The 21,827-nt window shown below is 37.4% G+C and overlaps 1 protein-coding gene across 1 annotated transcript; it reads left to right on the top strand.

The window, feature by feature from the left end:
- The first annotated feature begins 210 nt into the window (after nt 1-210).
- Nucleotides 211-14,406, top strand: LOC117345087 (synaptotagmin-B-like). The gene is made up of 6 exons (XM_033908034.1): nt 211-1,633; nt 8,065-8,293; nt 10,661-10,821; nt 11,253-11,750; nt 12,179-12,296; nt 12,565-14,406. Exons 2-6 carry the CDS (start codon nt 8,098-8,100, stop codon nt 12,870-12,872), a joined length of 1,281 nt encoding a protein of 426 aa, XP_033763925.1. The 5' UTR covers nt 211-1,633; nt 8,065-8,097; the 3' UTR covers nt 12,873-14,406.
- The last annotated feature ends 7,421 nt before the right edge of the window (nt 14,407-21,827 follow it).

The raw sequence follows: 21,827 nt of genomic DNA on the forward strand, positions 1-21,827 counted from the left end.
TGATAGTGTAATTAGTCATTTAATTAAGTGTGAATATTTGTAGTATTATATTAATGTACTGCAACAGGAGAGGAGAAAATGTAGCGGCCAGAACGGGATTCGAACCAGGGACCTCCGAATACTAGCCGGATGCTCTACCAATTGAGCTACCTAGTCACCGATGATCGACCCAGTCCAGTCCCGCTACACACCTCCCTCCTTTTTTCCAAGTCTTCGCCCTCGAGGACACACGAGACCCTTATACAACCACCGTGGATATTTTTGCTGGGCGCCAATTTTGTAACAGGAGAGGAGAAAATGTAGCGGCCAGACCGGGATTCGAACCCGGCACCTCGGATGCTCTACCAATTGAGCTACCTGTTCACCGATGATCGACCCAGTCCAGTCCCATTAAAGTACATCCAGCTTTTAGAGTTACGTTTGGTGTAAAAGTTATTTTACCTGTAGCATACATTTGATTAAATAGTATTATTTTTACATCACAAATGCTCTGATATTTGTGTAGTTGGTGGAGATGACGTTATATATATCATGTATCCCGAAGGAGTCGGATATCTGTAACCTGAGGATTATCACGGATTAACATTGTTGTGGTGTGTGAACTTCCGTCGAGGTTGGTCCTATTTTTGACACCTGTCTCCTTTACCGTTAATACTACCATTTTAAAATGAATAATCTTTTTGATATTACTGACTTTTTCGACTTATTGATTATCGTAATATTTTCCCTGTCCATTTTATTTTCTATATTAAATGACTACTTCCTGGTCCCTGGTCCTTTTTGTATTTACTGTGATGTTCTTATCACTTCATAATGTGTTCATCTATTTATGTTGTATTTGAATAGGTTTCCCTAGTTCGGTTGGATAATAAGACACCGATCCGTTTTTCTAGACCATTTTTGGACCGTTGCTTGGTTTGATTCTGGTTTAATTTGTAGATTCTGACAATTAATAGGAAATTATCTTACCTCGTCTGGAGATAAAAAAAAAATCTCAATAACTCTAGAACTGTTATCTATATCGATATAGCAATTGTTTGTTTAGGACTTTATAATCATAGAAAAAATATCAATTAGTCTTTTTCTGTCTGTCGAACCTATATTTATATTTTAGTTATATACTTTATCAAGCTGTGCTCTGTTTTCCTAGTAAGTATTAGCCTTGTAACATCTGTTTCACATGAATCATACAACGATCGATATTTTGCAGTGCCGGGACGTCCACCGTTGTTCATAGCCTGATCAACACTATAGCACAGAGGACGAGCGCGACCCATATATACCGTGGGCAATTTAGACCAATTAGCTGACACCGGAGTGTTGTATGTTGTTAAATGTCATAGCTGAATATATCCATGTATGTACAGCTCCTTGTCGGCTATATCAACATAATTCACTGCATTATTTCACCTTAATTGCATTGTGGAAAGTAAGAAAAAGTTTTGAAAGTTTCCAGATACTTTTTCATCATTTTTATTTTATTGATGGCGACAAGAACACAGGCTAACTACTGTCCTGAAAACCACCGCATCGTACGTCATTTACAGGAATCATCAGAGGACGTGTGCTTCCTACATCAAATACAAAATGGCGGAATCGTATGAAGAATCACCTTACTAGGACTCGACTGCAGGTTCGTATTCAACATAGTATAAAAAAAACTATATCCATCCTAACGAAACATTTGACTTGAGACACCGTTCTACAATCAGTTAACAACCATTGCCTTCATGGCAAAACATGCACCTGTTTTGAATTGTCAGTAAGGGAAATCATGCACTAGACACATTTGACATATATTATTGTTTTATTTGCATGAAATTGTTAAAAAGTTTTAATTGTTTTTGGAAGAAGAAATTAATTTCAGCTATTTAGATAAGATGTCAACATTAAAACTTGTCAGACGTGTGCAGTTTTCGTTAGAGGTCTTTAAACGACATGCTTCTTGCTGACTGCCTTCTGATTGCAATATTTTATAAACCATTGCATCCTGCTTATTGCCTAATACAAACTGGTTACAATTCTTATATTGTATATACTTACCGTCCTCAATATATTTACAACGTGTTGCTTATATAACATAAACGACATAATGACCAAACCTTACTCAAAATCGAAATGTCAATCAAACATATAGCATTGCTATAACAACAAGTCCTAAAGATTAATGTCCCCATAAGAACCCCGAGCTTTCTGCTAGATGTCAGATCACGATGGTACTTGATGTAGAGATTATAATTATATACCGTCAAATAAGCTGAATGGTCCATAGCTATCATAGAATCTACCAATGTCGTATGTTCTTAACGTTAACAATCTCTGCTTTGATACTGAAGGCTTTGTTGGCTTTAACAAAACACTGAGATTCGTAGATCCAGCTAAATATACGAACTCCATTTTCTTTATGTTTACATATTATGACTTGCCACTGATTCAAGCTTAATCAGGATTGTATTCGCATCTATATCGAATACCATAGTTTTTACATATATCATTTCAATTACTACAATTTGCAGGAAACCTTTCTGGTAAGTGAGCGATGGTTATAACTTAATAAAGTTGATATTATTTTTAAATCACCATTTCAAATGTTAATTCTAATTTTGAGCGACTGTGAAATCCTATTTACTGGCTTTAAAGAGAAGTCTGGATTACATTCTTCATTATCCTTACTTTAATAATGGCTTTGTGGTCACTACCACACCTCTATCTTTGAAACAATTGCATTACGTAAATTTGATATATATTTTTAGGTGTCATCGAGAAAGATAAACAGAAACCACTTTGCGATTCTTAACAAACCAGATTATTTTTATTTTATTTTATTATTATTATTATTTTTTTTTTTTTTAAGATTTTGATATTTCGAATTCGACTTCCAGTTTTGTATGCATCCCTCTCTTTTCCTCTCCCATTTTAGACACATATATGTCGAATCAATATAAAATACAATTAGGTACATAATTACATTTCTGCGTAACCATAAATACCAGACACTACCATGATATGCTAGCCGTATGAGGTCAGTGACAAACTCGTGACTGCCCCAGGATTTAACAGTAAGGTAATTATGGTACCAGCTGATATTAGACAAGGTTCAACGTACCCTTAGGTAGGTACACATTTAGATATATATTAATGTCCCTGGCAACTGTATTAGTCGTGCTAGATACGACCGACATTCTATATCCTAACAGGTGTTGACATAAACATCGTCAATTATTACAATAACAAACAGATGTGTAAATTGAAACAAGATAAAAGTAAAGAAAACAAACGATTTGTAATAAATATATGTAGATTAACGTTGATCCTAAGGTCGCAGTATACAGTAAAAGTGTTAAATTATCAAAAATACGGCACATGCTTTAGATATGTAAACGTAGCCAGTTAACCCTACATATTACATATATACTGAAGTATAAATATTTGTAATCTGTACAACATTTGGAATTTTAATACAGCTGTGAAGGATAAGTAAACTTATTTTTCTATGATTTTCGGACTTGTGAATGCCATGGTAACCAGTTCAAAAACCCTTGAAAATTGCAAAGTATCATGATATTTGACCCAAAATGACAATTCTATACACAATTTTTTTTTCTGAAACCTATTTTAAATTAAAATTCTCAATCCCAAAGACAACTAATCTTGTTTTGACAGAAGTATGTTCATCATAAAGTTTTTTCTGCTACCTCACCTTATATACAAGGTACCGTTTTCCGCTATCGGAAAAAAATCAATTTCCGGTGTAAGCACAAATTCTGAAAATCCGGAAATTTAAATTCTGACACCAATTATTTATTTGTTGACATTAATTTTTAATAGTATACATGTATTTTTTTCATTCTTTATGCATATCATAATACAGGAGTTATTTTCTTAACAAAAATACACCCATGGCCTAGCTGTTCTACTGCACTGTGCTGCCTAATTGTGACATTACTCAAATAGTTTGTTACATAAAAGATGGTAAGTCACAATCCTATTACAATGAACATACGATGGCCGATTGATATGTTGTGAGCCTCATATTGAAGGATTTGAATTTTGCCGGGCACATTGTATTATTTTTCAACATAATCCCCTTCAGTATCTACACACTTTTACCGGCGGTGTTTAAGGACCTCAATGCAACCTTTATACAACTCTTTTTCTTGGCTGTTCAGAAAGTCATCCACTGCATGTAGGACGTCATCATCTGACTGAAAGTGGGTGCATGAAATAGCTGTTTTCAGTTTGAAATAGATGAAAGTCTGATGAAGCGAGATCAGGTGAATAAGGCGGATGCACACGAGCATTGTCCTGATGGAATAACACACCTTTAGTGAGCTTTCCGCGGCGCTTAAGTTTAATATTTTCCCGTAGTAGCCTCAGAAGTGAAGAATAGTATGTGCCATTGATTGTTTGTCCCTTTTGTAGATAATATATCAGCAGAATACCATCTGCATCCCAGAAAACCGAGGTCATAACCTTCCAAGCTAATGTACATGTAACAGTCTTTGCCTTTTTTGGCGGGTACTTCCGTTGTTTCGATTGTTGTTTGGCCTCTGGGACATATTTCCCTAGTGTTGCTACCATATCATTATGGATATCCTTAGGTGTTAAACCATTTTTTTTGCAAATATAGAATCACTGCTCTTTCACCGATTTTGTCTATTTTGCAAAAGCCGCTTGTCTTGTTTACTTTAAAGTGCTACCTCGTCGATGTAAACTAACCAAATGAGACCAGGCCTTAGGTACACGACCCTATATAGCCAGAGAATAGTACCTCTTTCAAAACACACCATATCCATCATCTCTTGTAATACAGATAGAGAAAGACACTGTTAAGTAAAGCCCTGCGATGTTTTACATATAGGTTTAGTGTATAAGTACATTATATAAAACTCCCCGTGTGGTGACCATGCTAGTTATCAATTAACATAATTACCTTGTTGTTTATGTGATCAGACAAATGATACATACCTGTATGAATGGAAGGTTATATCAAAAGATAATCAACACAGGTAAAATTGAGATGAGAAATTTAAATGAATTATAAGAGTATTTTAGTTACAATGGTAGAATTTCCGAATCTATCTGGAATAAGCTTACAGCTGACAAATACTGTTTAATGAAGAAAATATGTCTTACATGTTAAAGGGACTATCAGGATAACAGATGGTGACAGACGAAAACAATAGTCATATGAATAAATGCACGCAATGCAGAGAAGCTAACCGCTAAGTTAACATTTTAACCCACAACCGATAACATCACCTATTTAAGGGGAAAAAATCACCGGAAAGCCTTCGATAAGCGACAGATGGGTCATGCAGGTAAACAAATCAAGTAGCTAAATGTAGATGCGTACAAGGTAACAAAAGACACAGGAATCTGATAGGCTATCTGTTATATGTGATTTGCCTTGCCACAGTGTCGACAAAATAAAAAAGAAGCATGCCATACACTGCGAAAAGCTAGGACAGGTGTATACGGTAAGACTGCCATATAGGGCGCAAAGATAGGACACGTGTATATACGGTACAGTGTATGTCTGCCGTGTATGGCGCCAAGGTACGATGTAGGACAAATGTATTTAGGGTACATTGTATGTCTGCCGTGTATGGCGCCAAGGTACGATGTAGGACACATGTATTTAGGGTACATTGCATGTCTGCCGTGTATGGCGCCAAGGTACGATGTAGGACAAATGTATTTAGGGTACATTGTATGTCTGCCGTGTATGGCGCCAAGGTACGATGTAGGACACATGTATTTAGGGTACATTGTATGTCTGTCGTGTATGGCGCCAAGGTACGATGTAGGACACATGTATTTAGGGTACATTGTATGTCTGTCGTGTAGGGCGCCAAGGTACGATGTAGGACACATGTATATACAGTACCATATTTTTTTTCCATAAAATGCGCAAAGGTAGATCTGCCATAGCTGATGCAACAATAATATAACAATAATAAAGTGGTGTTTAACAACAACCACGCAAACAACGAAAATAAATACAAAACGAACGTTTCATTTTTATATGGTATACGATGTGTCTGCAATACAGAGATGAAAACGAGTCCAAAAACATTAGAATATACAGAGAGTACGAGTAATAAAACAATGGGATCCGTAAAAGGAAACCTCTTCTTCATCGACGACGCCCGCCATGTAAATCATTTCTGGGTAGCTGTTTGGCACTGGTTCACGGTAAGGAAGCCGCCACGGCAGGTGGCAAACATATGGCGTATGGCATTCCATTCGTTCAACCGTACAATCTTAGGGACACTTATACGCAGACAATATTATAAGGAAGTTGCCGCTGGTGTGTATTACAGGGTCACATAGTGCACATGGGTAAATATTTTATGTTTGTATAATGACTAACGAAATGTGCGTCACACAGGACAGTATAATAGACAGAGATGTAGATTGTGTAATGAAGGGTAACAACGTTTGTCATTAATATATCTGGATTCACAGCAGTAAAATCAATTGTATGTCATTTTATTTAGTTCAACGGACATGTCAAATTTCTATCATATCGAGTATGTAGGGGGCAAAAGTCCTATGTAGGGATAATAATTATATCGTGTGGCTGGATATACACACATGACTCCTAGCCTTCTAGGACTCGTAGGGGATGCTAGAGTCTGAAGTGTGGGTGATAGGAGGCGACAAAACTAAATCAAACAAAATGACAAAATCAGTATGGGAATGTACAAAAGAACCATAATTCATCAAATGTGATCATTTTCAATCTGTATTTTCAAAAGGCCATTAAGTAGACCATAACTAGTCAGAGTCTTTGCTTTTGACGTACAATCCAAGACTTCTGTTGGTGAAATATCTGATGATGTGAACTGAATATTTAAGCAAATTGACATTGCGAAGAATCCCGTTCATTAACAGCAAAACATCATACCCACTATCAGAGTTTCAATTGATGATGATATTATGCAAATAAATACGTATATTAATACGTAATTCAGATAAGTGGTAAATAGTTCAGTATTTACATAGAAAATAGATAAGCACACCAATGACGTCAATGTGTCAAAGTTATGCAAAATCGACGTTATTCAGTGTGATTGCTCCAGTCAACTTATACATTTATACATGGTAAACGTAAAATCTGGAAGGTTCTCGTTCTAACAGGTCAGGCCAAACAGGTATTCGGCTTGATTTATCGATGTGCTAGAACTTCATATTAACTAATATTTAAGTATTTAATGTATTAAATAGTATTGCATATCCTATGGTGTGATCTTCATTACTCCCACCTCTCCAGAGTAACATCATCCCTAGTGTGAAGGCTATTGATCGCCAGTATACATTCAATATCTCCGTGACAGCTGTCAGATACATATTTAAGGTTGCTAGACATTTACATATATACATCAAACACACATTGCAAAAAGGTAAATGGACATTTCGCAAAGTAGGTTGTCAAGTTCAGATTTAGGCCTATATGGTGAAAACAGTTGACATATCTTCCGCCACGTCCGATGAATCACATTCCTCAGTGAGATTGTACTGTAGATTTTTCTGTGGGTCTAAGAAAGAAAATATGAAAGCATATATATATAGTTATTAAACTGACCTCGTTCTCATTTGTGGTAAAATTTCATAACAATATCGAATTATCACCACCAGATGGGTGGATGATCCACAATGATTTTGTATTCAAGTGTGATATCAGACAGTGTATATCACTTCAAATTAACCAAACTTGTTATGTTTCATATCCTATCTAATTCATATTTCAATAATAAAGAATGAAGTATTTGTTTTAATTGTTTTGTTCATATAGAATAATGACAATACAACGCAGTCTACGATTATTACAAATTAGCGGCTTGACAACTTTATTTAGGCTCCATGCTTGATTTTTAAATACTATCAGTCCACAATGAAATGCACTCCACAATGATTTTGACTGAACAGTCCTTCCTAATAACAATCAACGAATTAAATTAGATTTAATTTAATTTAATAAACGTTTCATGAACATTGTGTAATACATTGTACCATATGCGATATATGGTATTGATGAGTTCATCTATCTTCTCACAGGTTCCATGGGAGTAACACTGGATTTTGAGCACGATGATCTTCGCCAGCATAGCGGACGGCCAGATACATGATTCAGAAATACTTCGGCTAGATGTATGGGATAAGCTTGCCATCCTTGCCGCTGTAGGACTCTTCTTTGCCCTCGTATTACTGTGTATGGTCTGTGTGCTATCTCCGTTTTGCTGGTTGTACAAGATATGCCCTTTCCAGTACGACAAAGAGTCACAAGGTAAGTTAAATTTGTATGTGGGCATGATAATTTAGTATAGATACTTATACTAATTTTAACATGTAACAACCCTTCCAGGGCTCATTATAATTATATGGTATGCCTTTCTGTGGCGCCTCTTCTAACTTTTATCCGAACTTTCTAATATGCTGAATCCTATCGTTGTACATATATTTTCCTTTCGGATGACATAACCCACAATATTATATGTTACATAAAAGTCAACAAGATGTCTTAAAAACATCTAACAAATTTGAAAAAAGGAGCCTGATAAAAAAGGTATTTGATTATCATTTGATAAAGTAACGCCGATAGAACACAGACAATAGTAAACCCTAACAACACGCGGAGTCATGTAGGTAGTTAACTATAATTGAACACAGAATTATTCGGTAAACCGAAAACTAGGAATAGGCCAACCTCACGTAGGCGGTTAACTAGTAAGTAATTAAATCAGTCTCCTTACTATGTTCACAAGTCTCAGTGGTATCCAAGTTGAGCATTAGAAATAATACATCCCTATAAGCCATACTAAATAAAGCATTTGTCTGATACTGTTCATAGACGTTATTGCTATTTCCAGATATATTCTAGCAATCAAAATGGTCAGAAAATTGTTAAAGGAAAACGCAAAATGGAAACCAGATCACCCATGGTTACCTTTCTGTTACCTTTCTGTTTTCCAGTATCACCATACCCAGTACCAGATCACCCATAGTTACCTTCTGTTTTCCAGTATCACCATACCCAGTACCAGATCACCCATGGTTACCTTTCTGTTTTCCAGTATCACCATACCCAATACCAGATCACCCATGGTTATCTTTCTGTTTTCCAGTATCACCATACCCAGTGCCTGATCACCCATAGTTACCTTCTGCTTTCCAGAAACACCATACCCAGTACCAGATCACCCATAGGTACCTTTCTGTTTTCCAGTATCACCATACCCAGTACCAGATCACCCATGGTTACCTTTCTGTTTTCCAGTATCACCATACCCAGTACCAGATCACCCATGGTTATCTTTCTGTTTTCCAGTATCACCATACCCAGTACCAGATCACCCATGGTGACCTTTCTGTTTTCCAGTATCACCATACCCAGTACCAGATCACCCATGGTTACCTTTCTGTTTTCCAGTATCACCATACCCAGTACCAGATCACCCATGGTTACCTTTTTGTTTTCCAGTATCACCATACCCAGTACCAGATCACCCATGGTTACCTTTCTGTTTTCCAGTATCACCATACCCAGTACCAGATCACCCATGGTTATCTTTCTGTTTTCCAGTATCACCATACCCAGTACCAGATCACCCATGATTACCTTTCTGTTTTCCAGTATCACCATACCCAGTACCAGATCACCCATGGTTACCTTTCTGTTTTCCAGTATCACCATACCCTGTACCAGATCACCCATGGTAACCTTTCTGTTTTCCAGTATCACCATACCCAGTACCAGATCACCCATAGGTACCTTTCTGTTTTCCAGTATCACCATACCCAGTACCAGATCACCCATAGGTACCTTTCTGTTTTCCAGTATCACCATACCCAGTACCAGATCACCCATAGGTACCTTTCTGTTTTCCAGTATCACCATACCCAGTACCAGATCACCCATGGTTACCTTTCTGTTTTCCAGTATCACCATACCCAGTACCAGATCACCCATGGTTACCTTTCTGTTTTCCAGTAACACCATACCCAGTAACAGATCACCCATGGTAACCTTTCTGTTTTCCAGTATCACCATACCCAGTAACAGATCACCCATGGTAACCTTTCTGTTTTCCAGTAACACCATACCCAGTAACAGATCACCCATGGTAACCTTTCTGTTTTCCAGTATCACCATACCCAGTAACAGATCACCCATGGTAACCTTTCTGTTTTCCAGTATCACCATACCCAGTACCAGATCACCCATGGTAACCTTTCTGTTTTCCAGTATCACCATACCCAGTACCAGATCACCCATGGTTACCTTTCTGTTTTCCAGTATCACCATACCCAGTACCAGATCACCCATGGTTACCTTTCTGTTTTTCAGTATCACCATACCCAGTACCAGATCACCCATGGTGACCTTTCTGTTTTCCAGTATCACCATACCCAGTACCAGATCACCCATAGGTACCTTTCTGTTTTCCAGTATCACCATACCCAGTACCAGATCACCCATAGTTACCTTTCTGTTTTTCAGTATCACCATACCCAGTACCAGATCACCCATGGTGACCTTTCTGTTTTCCAGTATCACCATACCCAGTACCAGATCACCCATGGTAACCTTTCTGTTTTCCAGTATCACCATACCCAGTACCAGATCACCCATGGTAACCTTTCTGTTTTCCAGTATCACCATACCCTGTGCCAGGATACGGTGCAACCCAATATGACGTGACAAAGGATAGACCTGTAAAGGGGAAGCGGCGTGGTCGTCTGGGGTCTATCAAAGAGGACTACTCTTCTGAATGGTCAGACTCGAGCGGGCCAACAATCATCGAGATGACAAAGGTGATTGATTAACTGTATTGTTCATATGTTATCATAATTCACGTGCGTTAAAAAAATGTCCCCTACCGGCCCCCGTATGAAATAGTAACATTGACCTTGACCTTGACCCCGAAACCAGGATACTCAAACTTGTCTGAAATCCTGTGGTTCTCTATCATTGAGTGAAGCTTGATCAAAATCCCTCAAGGAATAAGGCCGCTAGAGCGCTGTCAATCTTTGGTGTTACTTACATACGTATGTACAAAACGGGCGTAGGGGGAACCTAATCCCCTGTTTAGAAAACTACTTCAGAGATTTATGTTTATATTACATTATAAATTTTATTATATTTATATCTTATGTATATTTATATGTACTACTAACACGTTTTCTTCCTCAAACATTTTTGTTAATTGATGTCAACATTAACTGGAAAATCTGTCCATTTCCAGACCAGTGTCAGAAGTCCACCATCTTTCCCGGACTCCATGTTTACAGACCAGGCTCACGCCATACTCAGATCCGCTGACATAGAATTCTCTCTGAAGTACGATAAATTTGAGGGAAAATTGTTTTTGAAAATCATACAGATTAAGAACTTGTTTCTGCAAGACATCAACGCTGTGATATCCCCGTATGTACGGGCCAGATTTTATAGAGCACCCAAACAACTCTTCAGTTTCGGAAAAGAGTATGTAATAAACAACCTCGATGTAGAGGTTCAAACTAAAATGCAAAAGGCTAGTGAAAATCCGGTTTTTAACGAGAATTTCCAATTGGTTGTGGACCAGAGGGATTTGCCTCTATACACTTTGCGACTTCAACTCTGTGACTTCGATAAATTCTCAAGACACATCTTGCTTGGAGAAACCACTGTCATCGTAAAAAAATTAGATCTTCCGGACGAAACGGAAGTAACGTATACAGAAAGGATGGAGCTTCCAGTCGAGGTAAATTGTAGTTGTAATAAGGGGCTTTATTTTTGGGATGAATCGTGGATCAACTGTACGTAATATATGTTTACACAAGTAATGTTTCTTACACGACAAATCAAATCCAATTTGAAAAAAAAAATATTTTAAATTAAATGGTCGCCAAACAAGACTACCGATTTTTTAATAATTATAAATGTAATTGATGTAAAAAAGAAGACATTTGCAGATATATCGTATGAAGTTAACGCTATGTTTCATAAATTATTTAATAAAGAGACATCAGATAAGGTTTACTATTCTTTGATAACGAAAGATTGCATCATTGAGAGATGTAAAAATTCGTTGGAATATGATACTACCGTACTGTAGGGTTCTATGTAATGAATATAAACACTGTAACACAGGGAAGATGTTTACAAATTCCTTGTTCTGTGTTTCTTAAGGAGGACCTTGGAGAGATATGTCTTGGCATGAACTATCTGCCTACAGCCGAAAAGCTGTACCTGACGGTGGTTCGCGTCCGTGGTCTCAAAGCTATGAATAGAACAACCAATACTACAGGTAATACTGTTATAAACAATATACCTAGTAAACATAAATGGTGTCTTTTTCAACAACAAAATGAAAATGATTTCACAATACCCCTAAACGAAATTATAAGAAAAATTAATAGCATTATCGTATTTGGTTAGACCGGGTGTTGAAAAGCTGCATTTTACGTACTATATTTTGAGTTTAACTTATCCTTCAACTCTTTTCAGTTTGCCATTTTATACGTCGTTGAAGTATCAATTAAAGAATAATAAAAGATATCTACGTTGGATTTCAGATGCTTATGTAAAGGTTGTACTGATGCATGATGGACGACAACTGAAAAAAGTTAAGACCGTGGTTAAAAGATCCGATTTAAACCCGGAATACGATGAAACTTTCGCATTCGATGTACCAAGTCAGGAGCTCAACAATGTTTACTTCTGTGCTGCTGTGATCCACGCAAATAAAGAACAGAGGCAACACAGACTCATTGGCCGGATGTATTTGGGACCGAGTTTTAGCACAGATGCACATGCACACTGGGTTCAAATGACGCAAAATCAACGGAAACAAGTCACGTGTTGGCATAAACTTCATTGCTAATTTCTCTAAAAACTAGGCGCGTAAAAATATGTCACAAAGTCATTTGACCAAAACTACCAGAATGTTTCAAAATCATCGTAGGATATGATAAACAGTGTATTCTGGAGGCTCAAGGAAATACAGTTAAAGAACCATCTTGCGTAAATAATGCTGTATTCATGATAGTCCGTTTTCAATCTTATTAGCCTAGTAAATTGTCTGGAGATCAAGGAGAATGGTAGCCTAGTTAAATGTCTATATATCAATATGATTACTAGTCTTGTAAATTAAAAGTGAAAGTTATGACCTTATTATTGTAAAGAAACATGGTTACTTTTATTGAAATTATTTAGTATATTATATAAGTACAAATTTTAAATAAGACTAGTATCATATTGATAAAGACCTTATAACATCATAAAAATTCAATAACACTCCGTTATACATGAGAGCTATTTTTTAATGTCTTTTGGTTGTGATATTTAGATGTTGTGTAGAAACTGCGTTGATTGCAATGTATTATCAAGACAGAATTCCAATCCATGATTTAGTTGATTTGTTGATTTGTTGATATATTTTATTGGACATTGTTGTACAGGAGGGCTGTAGTATCTCTGCATTAGAGGGCTGTAGTATCTCTTTATTAGAGGGCTATAGTATCTCTGTATAAGAGGGCTGTAGCATCTCTGTATTAGAGGGCTGTAGTATCTCTGTATTAGAGGGCTGTAGTATCTCTGTATTAGAGTGCTGTAGTATCTCTGTATTAGATGGCTGTAGTATCTCTGTATTAGAGGGCTGTAGTATCTCTGTATTAGAGGGCTGTAGTATCTCTGTATTAGAGGGATGTAGTATCTCTGTATTAGAGGGCTGTAGTATCTCTGTATTAGAGTGTTGTAGTATCTCTGTATTAGAGTGCTGTAGTATCTCTGTATTAAAGTGCTGTAGTATCTCTATATTAGATGGCTGTAGTATCTCTGTATTAGAGGGCTGTAGTATCTCTGTATTAGAGTGCTGTAGTATCTCTGTATTAGAGGGCTGTAGTATCTCTGTATTAGAGGGCTGTAGTATCACTGTATTAGAGGGCTGTAGTATCTCTGTATTAGAGGGCTGTAGTATCTCTGTATTAGAGGGCTGTAGTATCTCTGTATTAGAGGGCTGTAGTATCTCTGTATAAGAGGGCTGTAGTATCTCTGTATTAGAGGGCTGTAGTATCTCTGTATTAGAGGGCTGTAGTATCTCTGTATTAGATGGCTGTAGAATCTCTGCATTAGATGGCTGTAGTATCTCTGTATTAGAGTGCTGTAGTATCTCTGTATTAGAGGGCTTTAGTATCTCTGTATTAGAGATTTGTTGTTGTAGTTTCGAGTTACTATGGTAGATATTTATATTGTATATATAAAATTATTTATAGAACTATATTATTATAAGGCAAAAATAACATCGGTACTCCTACAATGTATTTTGTGATAATATATTGTACTCATATAGGCGAAAAGGTAAATACAATATGACGTATTATAATACCATTTTCACAAATAAATTTCTGTGTCTTACACTTACTGTCTTGTGTGTTTAGTCCGAAATAATACCAACATGCATGTTAAAGATGTTACATCGCCGACTACTTCTCACAAAAATGAAAATTCACTAATTTTGTTATTTCCACTTACGTGTTACCCTGGTAAATACTAGTCGCAATATACCGCTCTGCTATAGAGATCTTCTCTTTAGCTCGATCGGTTGAGCGTAAGACTAGTAAGCCAGAGGTCCCGGGTTTGATCCCTAGCGGAGGCAGTGATTTAAATTTAAATAATCATGCGTTCTGTTACATACGTATGACTACGAACACGTGATGTATCCCTGTCTGCAGTTAGAAACAATCACAAACACGTAAGGCAATTTCCTGACAATGACCGTGACTGGATATAACACACAGACCTTGATGTTTGCAGTAAAACATTGTTTGTTGGTATATACCTTTATTGTGGGCCATCAGTATCTGACTTCAATAGGTAGTTACAAACACAGACAGCGTACATCGCCCTATTGTGACTGCTGTGTTGCCGATGATATTACTAAGCGCGTCCTTTTCAATAGTTGTTCAGTGGTAGAAATCATATTATAGTTAATGATCATAGAATGTTTACATTGAAATGGTTACATATGTTGTATCTGTTTACTTTATGTTTATTGTCTTATCTCCCATATATGGAACTATATTATTCAGCGGAATAATAAGTAATAGGGTAAGCAAATAAACAGAGCTGCAATTTAAACTGGCATCGGTGAGGAAAAATGAAAAAAGAATATTCTTCTCTCGAGCATCAACACACGACAAACAAATATCAGCGTCTTAAAGATGATGATACACGAGACAGAAAAATACACTAAATATAGCACAATAGCTTTTTCCTGGGATGCAATTAATAAATTATTCTCATGCACGGTCAAGTCAGATGCTCAAACTTTTGGAGATTAGAAAAAGCGTAACACATGTAACTTTTACGATTTTGAAGAAAACATGTAAAAGTCTATTCTTGTGTACAAACGATCATATTTAATGTTTTAATCAGAGGGAATTATAAATGTTAATGTTTTATCTACTATTATCAACATCCTGATCGACACGGCGTAGAAGTTGAGGAAGCAGGAATAATGCTACCAAGTAGAAGACAATTAACAGTGCCAAAGATAATTTCATCTTTAATAACTGCTTGTGTGATCAGGTATGGAGTAAAATAATCTTATTCATTTTTATGTTGATACAAATTTTATTCTCAATCATGCATCTGTTACAAGTATATGCAAATGCCGTCGTACAGATTGTTTGGTTTATTTTGTTTAACATCCCCATAACAGCAAAGGTCATTTAAGGACGTGCCAGGTTTTTGAGGTGGAGGAAAGCCGGTGAACGCGGAGAAACACCATCGGCCTACGGTCAGTACAAGGCAAATACCCCTCGAGGGTTTCGAACTAGCAACTCAGTTTAGTGGTTCATTTGTTTAACGACCTATTAACAGTCAGTGCCATTTAAGGACTTGCCAGGTTTTGGAGGTGGAGGAAAGCCAGAGTACCCGAAGAAAACCCACCGACCTACGGTCAGTTCCAAGCAACTGCCCCATGTGGGTTTCTAACCCGCAACCCAGAGGCGGAGGGCTAGATATAAAAGGTCGGGGCAACTTAACCATTCGGCCACACGGCCCTCTTCCAGATGAAAGGTTACACGCAGAATAGGTAAGTACAGTAAACTTCCGCTAACTCGAACTGACATAGATGGTAGTGTAGGTGTATGATCAAGCCTCCGTTATATATCTACGGTCTTGACGCGACACTTGTATAAATAAACACATAAGCCAGATCTACAAAGCAGTGTCCCGAGGTCCGATGCAAACATAGGTGACACTGGTAAAAATTGTCGGGTGGCCATGTGTTCGGCAAATGAGTTAGAGTAATGCTATGTATATAAAAGGAAATGGGACAAATATTAGAGTAATCCGAGGTTAATTTACAAAGGATATAGAAGGACACGGTCGACCAAATGAACCGTTCGAAACCGTTTGGAGGAATACGGGGTATTGGAGGAATACGGGGTATTGGAGGAATACGGGGTATTGGAGAAATACGGGATATTGGAGGAATTCGGGGTATTGGAGAAATACGGGATATTGGAGGAATTCGGGGTATTGGAGGAATTCGGGGTATTGGAGGAATACGGGGTATTGGAGGAATTCGGGGTATTGGAGGAATTCGGGGTATTGGAGGAATACGGGGTATTGGAGGAATACGGGGTATTGGAGGAATTCGGGGTATTGGAGGAATACGGGGTATTGGAGGAATTCGGGGTATTGGAGGAATTCGGGGTATTGGAGGAATACGGGGTATTGGAGGAATACGGGGTATTGGAGGAATTCGGGGTATTGGAGGAATACGGGGTATTGGAGGAATACGGGGTATTGGAGAATTCGGGGTATTGGAGAAATACGGGATATTGGAGGAATTCGGGGTATTGGAGGAATTCGGGGTATTGGAGGAATACGGGGTATTGGAGGAATACGGGGTATTGGAGGAATTCGGGGTATTGGAGGAATACGGGTTATTGGAGGAATACGGGGTATTGGAGGAATTCGGGTTCGAGCAAGGGCCGTCTTACTGTATGTAAAATTAGCGAGGGTTAAGTTGAACGGGTGTAATAGTCTATCTCAGGTAGACTTGTACAGGTAAGATACGTTTATCATATACAGACGTATTACAGGTAAAATAGCGACACACACTTGTATTTTGAAGCGATAACATAACAAAAGGGAAATCCAAAAATAGAATAACATTAAGGCGAAACTTTCTATTTGTTTGGAGCCGAAGGAAATGAAAAAGGCTTAATTAGGTTCAACCGATACTTATGTTCTTGGTATAATTTCTCGAAGCCTGATGTTTTAAGTTTGTCATTCATCGGTTCACACCTATCACAGAAGTTGAGTATCTAACATAAATCCACCTGTAAATTATACACAGATTGAGAAAGCAGCACTGTTTCTACATGTATACCATGAAGACAATTCGTGATTTTACAGTTGAATTGATTTCACTGCTCATGCAGTTTAGGTTTGATCTTTCATGCTGTAATATGAACTCGTCATTTCCAACAATGTAACAAAACGGCCATCATTCCCCTGAGTATTTTTTCAGGAATTGAACTGTTTCTTAAACAGATACACTATTATCTCGCTTGTATTATTATTTTGACGGGATTGCACAGACTATGTGTACGTTAGGATAGAAATAGGCCACTAATGTATAACATCCTGGCCAGTTTTTGTACTTCACAATGCAACATTTTAGAAGAACAAAACAGTTTAACAGTTTTTCTTTCACGTCTTTGTCAGTTTACGGTAGTGGGCTCCGCTATATCGCTAAGTAGATATACCGCTATCAGAAAAAGATGACTTGGTTAAGAGCCAGACACCTCTGTCAAGCTGATAAGAGAAGCTATCTTATATCTTATACAAGTGATAACAAGCTCGCCGTCATCACCTTTTGGCACCATTATATGTTACCTATACTGTTCCGTTGTGGTATGGTAACAAAACGTATATCGATGAGCGGTCCGGTATCAATTTCAGGTACATTATCCACCCTTTAACCTAAGTAGGCGATTTCAGCTACATTGTAACCTTCTTGATATATATGACTTCCTGGTTAGTTATCACAGCGAGGCGTGTCAACACTGTAACCCCTGTCAAATATGTCATTTCTTTAGGAAGGGTTACGAAATACTTGTTTTGTCCCTTGTAAAGTGTTCTCTTCTCAAATGTGTCATCACATTGAAAGTCCAGTTCTACTTTTACGTCCAATGCTCATTTTGTCTGATACATTAGTTGTGTGTGTGATCAAATATGGAGGACAATGATATCATTAAATTAATAGGATGCTATTGAATTATATTCCGCCATACTGGAATTACCCGTATATATAAATGGCGACTTACATTCAGATAAAAATGTTGCGAGTAGGAAACATTGGTTTATATGTAGAAGTAGAGGTAAAATTAGTACACGTACGTGTAGCACAGGGAAATGTTTGTTAAAATGTTGTTTTTGTTCAGTTACCACAGGTAAACCAGTAATTAATACTATTACCATAAAACTGTAATTGTTCGTTGTTTGCCCTATATTTAAAACCACCAATCCCATGAAATAAGAAAAAATCTACGTTTGTTTTTTGTTTTTTTCGACAGGTGCCTGAACGCTTAGCACAACTTTAGTGATATGCATTAAATGTTCATCTTTCTCAATTAAGTATCGTTTACTATCTCTCATTTGATCTGTACTGTAGTTATAGGTATTGTTTTATAGCTTGTAAATAAAGAACATGACCATCATGTAACTGATAGTATCCGCAATTTATACGATGCATCCGGAAAGTTATTTTCAGAAAGTTCATTGTAAATTATACATTCTGTAATTTAAATCCTATCGAGAGCAATGAACATTCAACCAGAGTGACACATCAATAGGTATGTTGTTTATGTCGATGTTACCAACACGAGTATATTGTGTTCATGGAAATCATATATAACAACCGGATTTGCTATTATAGTTTTTTTTTTCTGTTTCGGCTCGAGAAGATAGCCCACACCCTAACGATATTAAATACTTTTGTATTTATGCCATTATGTTTGTTCGAATCGTGACGTCTTCCACGCATGGGTGATTTTAATTATAAATTCAAAGTAATACGTGTGGCTGTCTACCCTTATATAGATGTAAATAAAGACAGGTGCCCGTTTAAAAAAGAGATTGAGAGATGATGAAAACAAACGGGGAACACTCGATCTTGTCACAACGCCTCCATAATGTGGTTATATACGCTCTGTGTTTATGTCATCGTTTGTGTTAACAGTACAACAGAAAATGAATTGTTGAAGTCAGTATCGCCAGACCTCTGTACCAGTACCCGTACTAGTCACAACTCTGGCGTAGATCTTCACTGTCGTATCCCCGAAAATACTGAATGGACGTTTAAGATGGTGCAGACCTGGGCGGAGAAACATACCGTTGGGAAAATGAATGTGTACATAAAGTGTGAGGGAAATGGTAGTATAACTCTACGTCAACCAGTGAAGTCACGTGGTCTCATTGCGTTGTACATCGAGACTTGTAAAATCTATCAGTTTTATAGATATGATTTGTCTCGAGGTGTACATCTGATTCCATTTACAATGAAGACAATGGAGATTGTAGACTCGATACATGTGATAACTTACCGAGAACTTGATGACCTGTACTCTCGATTTAGTGAGGATGTGAATTCAAAGTATCCCTGTTTCATCTCTCCTTCTCTGGAGCGGTATGTTGAACGAAACGTATCAGTGATTTCAATTAGAAACGGACATGTTGACCTTCACACAAAAGCAAGACACCACCAAAATATTCCCACCTGCAATTACACTCATTTAACTTATTATGAAAAATCCATTTCGACGAAAAATAAACATAGATTTGTTGGTAGGTTTCTTGATAAAGGATATTTCCCATCTCTTTTGGTGTTAAATTTCACAGGACTTCATTTGGAAAGTACACCAGAAAAACTTCGCAGACTTGATCATTATTCTGAGGACTTTCCAGAATTACTCTTTGTCGACCTCTCCTACAACAGACTTTCGCGAATTGAGTTTGGATCATTTCATGACGCCAGAACGCATCTCAGCATCAATTTGAGTAGTAATGACATCCGTGTCATCACTGCTACAATGATATTGGCATTGAGGGCGATTTATCCTGGCGTGATAATGCTACACAATAACCCTTTATCATGCCAGTGCGACCAACATTACATAGTACAGTTTTTTAATTCCTCGTCTGAACCATTTGTAAAACACTACAAATACTTGGAGTCGGAGAGGTGTATGACGCCATTGAAATACAGGGGTTATGTTTTGAGGGATGTACCTTTTAAGAAGGATTGTAACCATTCGGATAAATTCGATAACACTACAACTCTGACGGTTATACCAATAGCTTTTGTCATTTGCTGTATGTTGGTAATGATAACCTATATGTTGTACAACAAAGGTATTCTATGTTTGCAATACAACAGACTTGAACAAAATCAGGATACAGAATCAACAAAGTGTGATAAATATGAATACGATGCCTTTATTTCGTACAGCTGTGAGGACGAGTCATGGGTGAGGATGATGTGCGGACGTTTGGAAGGGCCCCCCTTACCACGCTACTCTTTGTCTTCATAACCGCCATTTTGTACCGGGAGTTGCGATAGCTGATAACATATTCAGATCTGTCCAATCCAGCCGTGTCGTGGTGGTAGTGTTGTCTGAACACTTCCTTGACAGTCAATGGTGCATGATGGAGTTTAGAGAGGCAAACAACAAAAGTATGCTTGACAATAAAAATCCACTTCTGGTAATTATGCTAGATGATTTGAATGATCTTAGATCATCGCTTCCTCCGGACATCAAACTATTTCTACAGACACATACATACCTCCGAGTGAATGAGTTCGGGTTTTGGGGAAAGCTGGTGAGTTTTTTAAATGGTGATACAAATAAGGACACTGACTCTTCTCGTAAGGCTCTGCAAATATAGTAGTCCTAATAAATTCAACATTTTCTTTCTCACTGGCCAGCGAAAGCCACATTTCCGGCCAGGGAAACACATATTTATCTTTTACGAGTGGATAATCGGCATCTCGCGCAACGCGTTCATAACCGGAAGTTACACACATATGTGCCATACGACATCTTAAAAGAGAAACAAAAAATAAACAAAAAAGGTTTGTCAATACTTTTTGTTTTCTATTGAACAATTTATTTATGTTTGGCTTCGTTTGATAGTAGTTGTCCTCCCTCTATAAATCATCACATCGATAGAAACAAAGTCCAATATCAAATTGTGTAATATTATATACTTGTACCGTAAATATGAAAGTCAAAACTAATTCATTACTAGTAGTTCCACGTCGATAGCCCTATTCGTCTCATTATTAGTGTTCATTTGGTTATGTGTAAAATGGGATAAGAAAAAATTATCATTTTCAGAACTAAGGGGTTAGAATACGGACAATTCTATCTTCGCATAATATTCATGATAAGATTGCTTATCTAGGACAGAACCTCATTTACACAGTTAAAACTCTCCACACTATCAAAGACAGAACCTCGTTTATACAGCTAAAACTCTCCTCACTATCCAATACAGAACCTCATTTACACAGTTAAAACTCTCCACACTATCCAGGAGAGAACCTCGTTTATACAGCTAAAACTCTCCTCACTATCAAAGACAGAACCTCGTTTATACAGCTAAAACTCTCCTCACTATCCAAGACAGAACCTCGTTTACACAGCTAAAACTCTCCTCACTATCCAAGACAGAACCTCGTTTACACAGCTAAAACTCTCCTCACTATCCAAGAGAGAACCTCGTTTACACAGCTAAAACTCTCCTCACTATCCAAAAG

Source organism: Pecten maximus, chromosome 16 (genome assembly GCF_902652985.1).
Source record: "Pecten maximus chromosome 16, xPecMax1.1, whole genome shotgun sequence".
Taxonomy (NCBI): Eukaryota; Metazoa; Mollusca; class Bivalvia; order Pectinida; family Pectinidae; genus Pecten; species Pecten maximus.

What these genes read in the sequence shown, in the direction of transcription:
- LOC117345087 (XM_033908034.1), top strand. Translation starts at nt 8,098, where the DNA reads ATGATCTTCGCCAGCATAGCGGACGGCCAGATACATGATTCAGAAATA. An exon ending in CAATCATCGAGATGACAAAG is followed by an intron (nt 10,822 to 11,252) that starts GTGATTGATTAA and finishes GTCCATTTCCAG; the next exon opens with ACCAGTGTCAGAAGTCCACC. An exon ending in GGATGGAGCTTCCAGTCGAG is followed by an intron (nt 11,751 to 12,178) that starts GTAAATTGTAGT and finishes GTGTTTCTTAAG; the next exon opens with GAGGACCTTGGAGAGATATG.